The following is a 13,137-nucleotide window of genomic DNA, read 5'->3' as shown; positions in this document are numbered from 1 at the left end:
GATGAGCAAAAGCAAAAATAATGAGAACTATGTAAGATCTGAAATACGTTACTTATAATTTTGTAGAAAATGTACTTTCTAATTATACACTGGAATAATATTGGCAATTTCATATTTTAACCAAGGACATACATTGGTCCCTATGGAACAAGGAAGCAACATGGCACAATAAAAAGATCTCTGGGATCAGAAAGACCTGAATTTGAATCTTGGATCTGTCACTTACTACCTTTGTAACTTTGGGCAAGTTATTCAATTTTTCTGCTCTTTTACCCCATATATAAATATGGAGTTAATAATAAATGCCTTTCAGAATAGTGATTCCACTTCTAGAAATGTATATTAAGAATATAATTTTATGGAAAAGATGATTTGTATAACAATGTTCATCAAAATATTACTTATAGGGCTTCCCTGGTGGCGCAGTGGTTGAGAGTCCGCCTGCCGATGCAGGGGATACGGGTTCGTGCCCCAGTCTGGGAAGATCCCACATGCCGCGGAGAGGCTGGGCCCGTGAGCCATGGCTGCTGGGCCTGTGCGTCCGGAGCCTGTGCTCCGCAATGGGGGAGGCCACAGCGGTGAGAGGCCCGCGTACAGCAAAAAAATATATATATATTACTTATAATAATAACAAGTAAGTTAAAATATCCAGGTATCGAGTATTAAGGGAACGTTTAAGTAATGGTATATACATCACCAGATCAGTGGTTCTCACACTTTACAGAGTACACAGCAATTAAACTAGGGAAGGTTGTAAAATGCATATTCCCAGAACTTATACCCCAAAATTCTGACCTAGTAAGTCTGAGATGGGAATAGGAAATGCATATTTTTAACAAACGACCAGGAGTGATTCTGATGGAAGAGGTCTATGAAAATTCTGCATTAAATGGAATACTATGGTGTGATTAAAAATATGATTATGAAGACTTTGGAATAACACTGAAGAAGTTTGATACATTACTAAGCAAAAAATTCAGCATTCAAACTGTACACTCTAACAGCAACTACATTAAACATACATAGGAAAAAGTTATTTTAGCAATAGGATTGGAATGATTTTCACTCTTCTCAATTTTCTGAAACACAGTCATGCTATTATCATAAATGAATAAGTAACATATCAAAATGTGAAACAAAAAGTCAATGGATCTCCATGGCTTTCAGATTAAAATTCAAACTCCTAAGGGCAGCACACAAGTACTTCAATCTCCAGACTTACCTCATATCCATGCTCTATAACAAACTACTTCTAATACCCCATATTATATATATTCTACATTTTCACACACAATTATTAAATATATTGTTCCTTTTGCCTGAAACACCCTTCCTGCAAATTGTCAACCTGACAAACTCCTACTCATTCAATAAGGTTCAAGAATCACCTCCTCTCTGAAGTTTCCCCTGACTACTCCTCCAAACAGACTAAAGGTATCTCCTCCTTGCTCCTGGCATTCCTGTAGCATTGTTTGAGACTTCCATTACAGCACATATCACACTGTATTAACTCTTTGTTAAATATTGTCCCATTATTCTACAGGTACTTGTTTGTAATTCTTCATCTTCTCCATTATGTCTCCAAAGTTTCTATGAAATTCAGAGTAACAGACCACTCTGGTCACTAGCCAAAGCAAGCCAACAGGAAGCAACTCTGTTCTAGGCTACTCCACCACCATGGAGTTTACCATGCCAAAGAACATCTCTGCATAATTCCTGCAGCTCCCCACAAACTCCCACTCACTCCCATGCCTCCATACTAGAAGTAAAATATCTATACAAAACAGGGATAATTCTCTAAGTAAATACAGCAGTTTTTTAGTATATTCAAAACATAAGATACTAAATTTAGCATATTTATATGCTACATGAAACATTTCAAATGCAGACTAGTAACTAGAGGTATCAAACAAGGATTCAAAGTGGCTAAATACTAATTTGGGGGGGAAAAAAGAAAAAAAGAAAAGAAAACTTTAGTGTGGAAGAATGCTAATTGGGATCCAGGGGACAGAACTTCAAACACCTCCCCAGTAGTGAAACATGGGTTTATGAAAAAACCTACATATTGAGTAAACTTACAACATAATTTTTTTTTAATAACAAGAAAATGGATGTGGAAGAATTTGAATCTAAAACCACATTAGATATTAAAGCTCTTATACAATTCTATTCTATATCTTTGTTATAATAAATAAAAACATCTTAGGAATAATTTCTGGAAATAGGCAAAATATATACCATATGCTGATACCTAAGATCAGTATATAACAGATATCCAATAAAAAGTTCTAGGGACTAATTAAGTAGCAAAAAAAAAAAAAAAAGGTTTTTCCAGCACCAGCCCTATGCTATCCTATTTCTCTTGTCTCCAATCAAATCCCTTTCCCCTTCTACAGCACCAGCCTTGTAAGAAGAAAGGATAAATGACCACCTTTATCCAACCCACCCTTGCAAATCTGAAAAATCCACTCCATCAACTCTGCCATTAGAGTTCCATAGCTTTAGTATTTTGGCCTAAAGTGTTGTTTCCTCTTTAAATGAAAATACTAAAAGAGCTTCCTCTTCCTAAAAGCCTTTACCAGTCAATCATACTTCAGTATGAATTGTCAGCACCCACAAATAATTGTTGGTGGTGGGGTAAGGTTAGGAAAGGCACAAGGGCACTGAGTCCATGACGTGTAAGGAGAAATTAACATTAAGATATGCAGGAAACTAGAGATGATGAAAGCAAACTCTGTAAACTCCACAATTCTGAAGGTCCAATTTTTGTTCTTCTTAATCGACTTGTCACTATACACAGCCCAACCCAACTCTACTCCTCACACAAAATCTGCTACTCTTGGAGAGGGACAGTTGGCACAAAAACTAGAGGCAGGTTGAACCTGTACTAATTAGAATGGAGAAGAGACTTTCTTTCTAGAAAAAGAAATTTGAGCAGGAAGGGTTAGAGGAAATGCGGTACAGGGAACAGAAATATCAAGCAGGCAGCAAGAAATGAGGTTGGCTGTTTATGCCCACAACCATCAGTCAAGAGATGATCCAATTTAAGGGCAACAAGTTTAGGCCAATTGGTACAGCTCACTTAACTAGAAGTAATTAACCACTTTAAATAAAGCTGCTCTCACAACACAATAGAACCCAAATAATTCTACAGCACAACTGAATCAAAATTCATTTTATAGACAGATTCGTAAAGATATGCTGTTAAATAATAAAGCACTATATATAAGAAACACTCTCAGAGGTGAACTTTGGAGATTACAGTAGAAGGAAATGAGGAAAACAAAATTTATCCTTTGAATATATATTTTGATTCACCCTCAAAAAAATCACACAATTGCAAGCCTCACCCAGGTTTAACACAAATGTAGAATTCACCCGCTGTCCTACTGACACAAAAGAAGAAAACTGGACTGTAAGAAGAGTTCTTAGATCTGTGTTACACAAAAAAAATACATTGGGCTGTCAACTGGCATTGTGCCTCTGGCTGCCATATGGTTTACATGACCATGTCATCACAAACTAGAGAAAGAACTGGCACACAGATGAGTCTTCTGTGTAAATTCCTGCTTTTTCAAATGTAAGATAACCTCTCATATCAACATATAATGCATAACCAAAACTCATCATATTTTAATTAATTAAAACCATGCTGCAATATGTTCAAAATGGAAACCAAAGACACACTGAAATGCATTAAATGTTAAATAGCTTCAGGTTCTGTGGGTTGAAATTAATCTTTTCTAACCCATGATTTGAATTATAGTCAGCTTCCATTTCTAGTTAAATACTCAGGAAAATGTTCTAAAATAGGCTCTTTGAAAGAATTTTCCAAAATTACCTCAAATGCATAATTAAGTAAATTATTTCAGTATACAACTGAACTAATCAAATTGTGTTTACTGTCACCCGAGAGGTTAAATTGCTAAGGTCAGTAGGCACACTACTGAATACTGTAAGTTTCTGCATTAATGTCAGTGAAGACCTACTTCACTCATCTGTAACTGTAAGAAACCACTGAGATGCACTAGGAACTGCGCGATGTAAAAATGGACAGGTTGAGTAGTCACCAGCTGGTTGTCCTAATTCCCTGCTACACATCAGCCTCACAGTTTTGAAGAGGGAGCTGAAAACCCTTTAGTTGAGAAAGAGGTCAATACCAAAATTCCCTCTCCTCTCTCCTCACTCCCCATCATGCAGCTGGCACTGTTCACTCTGGCAGACACAGCTCCCTGAACATAATGGTGCAATCACCACTTCAAATACCATTACTATCTAAAATAGATAACCTACTTGCAACTTGACTATTTTTATAGATATAACATTTCCATGCAGTTTAACTGCTCTATTTGTGATTTATTCCATTTAACTAATACAGTTTCCCTGGAAATGAGTACCTTATATCAGAGTCCCAATAACCACAATTGCCCAAATAGTTGTGAAAATTACAATACTTCCAAGTTGCCTCTTATCGCCTTGTATCCATCACCAAAAATTTCATGAACTGAATCCTGAATGTGAAAAATGTATAAGCTCTCTGGTTTATATACCTTTGATAACAAGAATATTTTTTCCTCAGTTCTTACTGATATACTTCTTCACATGGGAGTCTTGAGAACTGGATTCCTTATGTTCAACAAGAATTTACTAAATACACTTTACATAGTATTCGACTCTTTGAGGCATTAAGAAAATCAAGTAAATTTGAGGTATTAAACTTTTTACTGCTTTATCAAAGTACAAATAATTCTTAATCTAGACTAAAAAAGAAATAATTTAACACAGTTTAAATGGGAATTATTTTTGTTTAGGTTAAAAGGTAGTTATGCCAAAGAGAGAGTTTTTAAAAAGCTCTGCAGCTGTCTCATGAAAGATATGTTAAATAAAATGAAATTTCACATATAATATGAAGGAAGAAAAGGAGGGAAGCAACTCAATTTGAGTACTCTAATGAGCTCTGATGAGCTCAGATTTTTTTAAGGATGAAAGAGGGTGGCGAGAGGTCAAACTGAAAACAAACACAAAAGTGAAGTTGTACACTTGCCCTAGAAAAAGGCTAATGTCCTTTTCAGCTAAGTTTGAAAAAAAGGAGGGAAGTAATAGAAGTTCACTGCTATGACAGCTGATGTAACTTTAATCTCTCACAGAGTAAAACTGTGGATGGTTTTAGACCACAAGAGAATTTCCTAAGACATCTAACAACCCCAAGAATCTGATTCTTCCCAACTTCTACTTTGCTCTTATCCCTAGTGAGAATCATTTTCAAACCAGAAAGGATAAACAAATAATGCTAGGAGATTACTGAAGCTCCAAAAAGACAGAGATCATAAGAGACACTTAGCTGCTTTAAATGAATCTAAGTATCCAGACCCAAAAGAATTAGAAGCAAGGGGGTAGAAGGAATTTGCACAATACTAGGCATCATCAATGGTTCGCTATCAGAAACAAGCTATAACAAAGTAGCCTAATTTTCCTGGAATTTATAGACTTACTACTACAGGGGTAGATCAAAGGAATGACAAACAAAACATAATGTGAATATAGAAAGGCAATGGATAAAATACCTCATAATATTCAAACATATATTGGAGAGAAACAGCTGGCTAATAGTTCTGTTAAGTGGCTTCGATGTTAGTAGGAAGACCAAGAATAAAGATTGCCATTTTTAAATTTATACCAATCTGAAGAGAGGTTCTTTAGAGGTTTTCATTACACAATACATGTTCGCTGTAGAATACTGGAAAATGCAGAGAAGCCTAAATAAATAAATAAATAAATAAAGATCACCCACAATTCCATCATTCAACAAAGAATACTATTTACATTTTGGTGTTTATCATTCCAGACTTCTTAATGTACAGTATAAATGTTCACACACACTTATTCTTTGTTAAAGAAAAGGATCATACTACAAATGCTGTTCTATAACTTTTTTTTTAATTCAAATATATCAAGTCCCAGTATATTCTACACTGGTCAAATGACACCTAGTGCATTTTGTTCATTTCTGGTCACCACATTTGAAGAGAGTCATTGAAAAATTTGAGAATACGAAAGAAGAAAAAGAGGGTAGTGAAAAGTATAAAAATGTAAGTTCTTACCACCTATGCTCTATTGCCACATGACAACAGGCTGCTAAAATCTTGGGGAAAAAAATAGATTTATAAGAAAACAATATAGCTAAATATTAGCTACAGAACTGCCCTGGCTACTTTGTGTTGACTCATAAAGCCAAACTAGTACCAACTGCTGGAAATTACAGGGAGGTGAATTTCAGCTCAATAGAAGATGAATTTTTTTAATTATTAGAGCTGTCAAAAATGGAATGGATGGATCTAGCCATTGCAGGGTTTAACAGAACTGGAATAACTGGTAAAGGATGTTAGAGGTAAATTCTCTAAGTAAGAAGTTGGATGAAAAGGCCCCTTTCTATTTTAAGATTCTGTGATTCTAATGGAAAACTTACTACAGAAATTTACTCCTAGTATAATGTGAAGCCAAACACTTAGTAATTAAGGCCTTAAGACAGAGAGTCAACAAAATGGTAAGGAAATGGAGATATTTAGTATTGATAATGAAAGTAGGAAGAGGTGGCACTAAAGACCTTAAAATTGTTAAGCACTGTTACATAGAAGTTGAGGTTAAATTCATTCTGGAAAGCTCCAAAATTTAAAACTAAAAACAAAATGTAGCAGTTCAAGAAAGGAAGATTTCAGCTCAATGGAAGGGAAAGGAAGGTTTACTAATAAATTAGAGCTTTCTAAAATGAAAAAAAAGAAGAAATAGAGTCAAGTGCTTTAGAGCTGTGTGAGAAATAACGGCACAATGAAGAACACCAATGTGCATTAACTTCTTTACACCTCATTTAATCCTTACAACAGCCCTATATGATAGGTATTATTACTATTTCCACTTCATAGAAGAGCACAGTGAGGCTTAGAAACATATTTATATTTATTCAAGGTCATTTTTACTACTGCTAAAACCCACAGTGTCACCCAAACATACCTGATTCCCCATCATACAGTTACTGCTCACTTAGTAGGTAATATGTGATCAAAAGCATCTTCAGAAAAGTCTTTATCTACTGATCCCTCAAAGGGCAGTTATGAGTTGTTTTTTGGATATTTTTAAGCAAAAAAAAAAATTAATAAATAAGGATTTTTGAATTATTATTCATAGCAAAAAAGTGTTCAGATTAGACTATCTAATTGGCCATGTACCTTAAACTTTTGCAAATAAAACAGATGCAATGAGGGCTTCCCTGGTGGCGCAGTGGTTGAGAGTCCGCCTGCTGATGCAGGGGACACGGGTTTGTGCCCCGGTCCGGGAGGATCCCACATGCCGCGGAGCGGCTGGGCCCGTGAGGCACGGCCACTGGGCCTGCGCGTCCAGAGCCTGTGCTCCGCCACGGGAGAGGCCACAACAGTGAGAGGCCCGCGTACCGCAAAAAAAAAAAAAAAAAAAAACAAACAAACAAACAGATGCAATGAGTAAGACTTAAGACGCAGTAAGGCAAATCTGAATCACAGAACTTAAAATCTTTGCCATTACTAATTATGTGACCTTAGGCAAGTTCTTAATCTTCCTATCTCGTTAGTCCTTCATCTGAGAAATGAGGACCGACATCTTAAGGTTGATACAAGAATTGAATGAGATGACACACGCATTTAGCACAGGTTCCGATCCTATTACTACACAACACAAGTAATAAAGTAGGGCAGGGGAGTACCAAACCTATTCCACAATTCATTCCAAAATAGTTTAAAATTTTGAAGTGCCATTATGTTTGAAGGAAAAGGGATAATTATCTATTATCCTGTAAATAAACTTTTGATGACAATCATTTGTGAAATAAAGTGACAACTAAATAAAATGTGCCTTCTTAGGAATTTCATTTTATGCAAAGGATCACCAAAAGAATATAATTTCAATTCTCATTTTCTTCAAAGGCACTGTTTTAGTTATTTATTCAGTATGAGATAGATAAACGCAAGTTTAAAGGTTATTGGTTTTGATTTTGATGTTTTACAGGTTGGTTCAAACTACTCTAATGAACACACTTTTTTTAGGTTTTTTGTTTTGTTTTGTTTTGTTTTCTATGTGCATTTTCATTGTAGAGCTACGATTGCTACCTCTGACAAAACCAGCAAAAGAGAAAACCTCTCATTCAAGAAGTACATTGGGGTCAAAATTTTGGTGTTTTATTTATGTTTACCAACATTAAATAGTTGCTATTCTATTCCTAAAATTTGACATCTGTTCTTTTTTTTAAATGGCACAACCGAGAAGGTATTTAAAAGATGTTTACCTTTAAGTTCTATCACAAAGATAAGCTTTTTAAAACACCATTTATCTCAATGAAATTAACCAAAATTCTCACTGTTCTCAAAGAATTCTTTAGTGTTTTTCCAAAGAAATTGATTATTTTTAGAAACCTCTTTCAGGATATAGGTTTCTAGCCATAATTATTTTTATCACTGATATGACCCACTGGCAAACATACTTATTTTACCTGCAATTTAAAACTATAGCCAAATAAACTGCTTCTGTATACACTACCTGTGACTAAGGGCAATTACTAGAGCTATAATCTGAAATATTACACATTGTCTAATTGTGATTTTTTTTATGACTTCTAAGCTCTTTACGTGCCACAATTGAAAACCAGAAGTACTTAACTTTCTTTTGACCCTTATTTGTATCATCAGTAAAATTAGAAATGATAAATGATATTCTATTCTTTGTCCAAAGTACAGAGCCAAATGAGAAATATACAAAGAAATTTGAAGTACATGTTTTAAAAACATATTTCAATTTGATACTTGTAAAAATTTTTTTGGAGGATGTGATTTAGCTCTTTGGCCAGTCTTTGTAGAAGAAGACATACATACAACAGCAATGACATCCAAACTCAGTCCTTTACCTTACATCTCCTTTCCCTCATATCTCCTAAAGAGAGCAATCTGGAAGGGGCTGGCATTATTAAATTCAAAATCCCCGATGGAGTTACAGAGAGCTGAGCTATTTTGAAAAATTAAAACAGTGACATGGCAACAGTCCAGATAATAAAATGAGTCAAGGTTCTACAGGATGTAGAAAAAATGAAAAGTGCCATCTACTTGTGATTGAAAGTGAAAATTACTCAACAAGGGAGTACACACAAGAGTCATCACTTCTAAGACTTAATGAAAAAAAGTCCCATAAATATTCATTGTTCTGAAGTGAACTGTCATTCCAATAAAATGTCACTGTCAACAAGTATAGATGATCACGTGGAGTTTTCTAAAATCCTATCAACTATTTTCCAACTAAATTCATTACACTGTAATAGAAATATTCTCATTTACCCTATTGGCCAGGACTGTAAACAACTGCTTTATCTGACCACCACAGCATATGAAAACTTGTGTAAAGAACACAATGTCATCACCCAAAAGTTTGTATTAAGCACCTTAATTAAGTCAAGAGTAGCAAGAAACAGTTTTTAAAAACCAAGAAAATCACTTGAGCTTAACAAATTTTTACAAGTACAGCTGAGCTGTCTAAGATGTTTTAGGGTGAAGATATGAATGATGATTGATGCCTCCAAAAATATCCAGGGTAAACTGAATAGCCATGATTTTAGAAACTAAATAGCCTTCCTTGAATTTTATCTAGTGAATATTCTGCAGGCTTCCTCCCTCACAACTGATTTCATTTGCCCATCAATTCAACTTTTAAGTTAATTGTTTTTTCAAATATGCAAATCAACCCTGCTATTTCCAAGGTACTGCCTGCTGAATAAAGACCTTTACATTTTTTTAAATGTCATCTTAGAAAGATTCTCCAAGCAATATTAGTCTCACATGGAACATCTTCCCATTAAAAGGCCTCTACTATATTCCATATACACTTGCCCAATCCCGACCTGGCATCCTTCATCCTGAGATATAATAACCAAGTTTCACTCAGCCATGTCCAGGTGGCTGAAAGTACTGCTGAGGCTGCCTAACGTGCCTCATCAAGTTTTACACACACCCTGTACTGATGACATCTCATCAGAAGGTTCACTTTCTTCATTTTGTGGGATCATATCCCACAGCACAGCAAATGCCTTCTGCAAGAGAAGGGTAGCAGCAACCAAAGGCTGTGGCTTTTGCAGAATAATTGCACGCATGCAATACTTCTTTGCCAATTTCATTTAAGTAGACAAAAAAAAGGTCTGGGTTCGAAGCAGAAAATATATAATAAACACTGATGTAAAGAGGGTGAAACGCAGAAATTCTTCCAGCAACACTAGTACATGTATAAGTTCTGCACCACAGCTCAGAGAAAAGTAGCTACCGACGCATTGATGGAAGGCTATCTTAAAATTACTCAAAGAATCTAAGGCATCAATCTGACTGGGAGGTTCATGCCTCCTCTCCACACACACATTCTGTTTTCCTACCTAATTTAAGAATGAATCGCTGGCAGCCACCAGGTGCAATAACCATGAGGCGCAGGACGTATCCATCACGATGCACAACGAGGTGTGCAGACCCGGAGCCGGTTCCAGTCCTTACCTTAGCAGATTAGACAGGGGCAGGGGTCCGGATCCACCGCCCAGGATCCCTCCTTTCCTGCCAGACAGGAGTTTCTCCACCAGAGCCACATTTCCAGTGCGAGCAGCTTCCAACAGCTCCTGGTCCTTCCCCATAGTCTCTCACCGACTCCCTCACAGAGTCCTTTCCCCTTCGGGTCCTCCTCCCCGCCCACCCCCACTGCCCCCAAATCCAGGGCCCTCCCCGCCCCACCCTAAGATAATGCCAGAGCTTCAGCACCGGGAGATGCGTGCAGCCCCCAGCCGGGGACACCACTCTCCGCTCCTCTTCGGGGCGCAGCTTTCACAATGAGAATCAGACCATGTCTTGGGAGAGGGTCTGGCCGAGCTGGGAGCCGCGACGCGCCCTCACAGCCACTCCCCTGAATTCCCGAGGCCTGGTTCCCGCGGGTGGGGCGTGAGGGGGTGGGGACCGGGGGTGCTTTTGAGGAGCGGGAGGAGGATGGTGAGGAGTGAGGAGTGAGGAGTGCGGAGTGAGGAGGAGGAGACGGAGACCGTCCTCGCCTGAGCCCGAGCACCTCGAACGCCCGCGGCGGCGGCGGCGGCCCGCGCGCCCTCGCGCCCCGGCCCGGGTTCTCCTCAGCTTTCGCGCCCGGCCCGCTCGGCGGTTAAGGCGGAGGCGTCCGCGGCCCGCGGCGGAGAGGAGCGCGGCGGCTGCGGCTCTAGCGGCCGCGGCCCGCGCCGAGGCCGGGCGGTGAGGACGAGCCGCGGCGGGCGCTTGCCGAGGGCGGCGAGGGCGGCGATGGCGGAGGCGGCTCGGGGATGGGATAGGGAGGGCGGACGCCCAGGTCCGTCGGCTGCGGCGGCGGCAGCTCTGAGGCCTGGCGCCCGGGGCGGCCGGCGCGCGGGGTGGTGGTGGGGGGGCGTGTGCGCGCGGGCAGGTGCGGCCAGTGAGTCCGTCCAGAGTTGGGGGTGGGGGTGGGGGGAGGAGATGGGGGCGGGGCGCCGGGACGAGATTCTCCTGGTTTTCGTGGGCGGGGACCCTCCCTCTTCCAGTTTCCTTGGGAGAGATTTAACCGTGTGAGGACTGGAGTTCTCCGGACCGCTGCGACTCCTCAGCCGGGCGGGCGCCGGCGCCACGCCTCGGGTCAGTCACGACGCGTGAGGAAAATCCTCCATGTCCGGGATGGGAGGCTGGTGATGCTGGGAAGGAGCCCTCTGCCACCGCTTATGTCGGTGTCCGGGTGACTGGACCGGTTTTCGTCCTTCCGTTTACCTCCAGAGACGACTGAGACCTGCCCTTGCTTAGAAAGAAGAGGTTTGTTTTATTCTGTGACACTGGCCCCTGGAATGGTTTGTGACTGTTCCAGTTTTTCTAAGGTCTTTCATCAGTCCTCTATTTCAGTTGGGTTTTGAGGATCTGCTGACTTGTGAAAATACCAGGAAAAAGGCTCTCATTGAAAATTCTAACACATTCACACTGGGAAAAAATATAAATGAGCATGGATTAGACACCCACTTTAATTTGCATATTCATCAGCAATTCATTGTGCATGGTTGGCTTGATTTTGTTAGCTGCTCTCCTTGCCCGCGATGGAGAACACGCATTTATTTTCTTGTGAAACTTCCTGTGACACCCTGTGCGTTGCCTTGCCCTTGGAATAGACTTCATAAATGTTAACTTGTTGGTAATCAGTTGGGAGGAAAGGGACATAATGGGCACTTTCCTCACAACAATTCAGTGAACTGGATCTTACTACCATATACCCATTTTGGTATGAGGAAATAGTGGGTCAAAGCGTTAATTAAATTTCTCAAGATGCTGCACATAGTAAGTGGCTGACAGAACTGGACCACAGAACTGACTCACTGCTAGCCCATGCTCTTCCCCATATACCTTACTGCCCCCATGAAAAAATAAAATGGACAGACAGTAATTATCACAGACATTTGATGAACGGTTACTAGGTACCAGGTACTATGCTAAGTTTTTTTCATGTTATCTCAGCCTTCATAATAATCCCATGAGATGGGTACCATTTTTATCCTTATTTTACAGATGACGACGCTGATTAACCCAAAATCATGGAGCTAGAAAGTGAGCCAAGACTCAAATCCATGACTGCCTGCTATAGGTGGAAATTTTAAGTAAATAACTGGAGAAAACTTAAAAGACATTCAGAGATAAGTAACAACAAATGTATATGTTAAAATTTTTAAATGAAATTTAGTATTCTGAGGTTTTATTTGAATGGTTCAAAGTGTTAGGTATATTATGGTTGCTTATGGGAGGTTTCCTGAAGGAAGTAGATTTTGAGCTAGTGGGTTTTTGTTTTGTTTTTGTTTTTGAATCTGTTTTAATAATAAGATGATATTATATATGATAATAATATGATCCCTGATATTCTGGGACTAGCAGACCAGTTAAAGAAACAAGAGGTAAGGAGCCATTAATTTCATTTTGAAAATGGCACACAGAAATCCTTCTTCCACTTTCCTAATGTTGCCATCTAAGCAAAACACATGTATCCCAGAATATACTATAAGTATTCAGTTGGTCAGAGCTAAAAAGAACCCACAATTTTGAGAAGCAACAATGTTTCATCATGGCT

The 13,137-nt window shown here is 39.1% G+C and overlaps 1 protein-coding gene across 8 annotated transcripts in view; it reads right to left on the bottom strand.

Annotated features, from left to right (window-relative positions):
• Positions 1-10,681, bottom strand: part of ANKS1B (ankyrin repeat and sterile alpha motif domain containing 1B) — a gene marked incomplete at both ends in the record, with an annotated part of 1,149,683 nt that extends 1,139,002 nt beyond the window's left edge. For all 8 annotated transcript variants that reach the window (XM_081250042.1, XM_081250054.1, XM_081250053.1 and 5 more), the window contains one exon: positions 10,548-10,681. In XM_081250042.1, coding sequence (XP_081106168.1) covers positions 10,548-10,681 — 134 coding nt within the window. The remainder of the gene's footprint in view (positions 1-10,547) is intronic.
• Positions 10,682-13,137: the final 2,456 nt, after the last annotated feature.

Source organism: Mesoplodon bidens (genome assembly GCF_964165515.1).
Source record: "Mesoplodon bidens genome assembly, chromosome: 11".
In the NCBI taxonomy this organism is placed as follows: Eukaryota; Metazoa; Chordata; class Mammalia; order Artiodactyla; family Ziphiidae; genus Mesoplodon; species Mesoplodon bidens.
The sequence above is the reverse complement of the archived record's forward strand: the minus strand, read 5'-3'. Positions and strand labels throughout refer to the sequence as shown.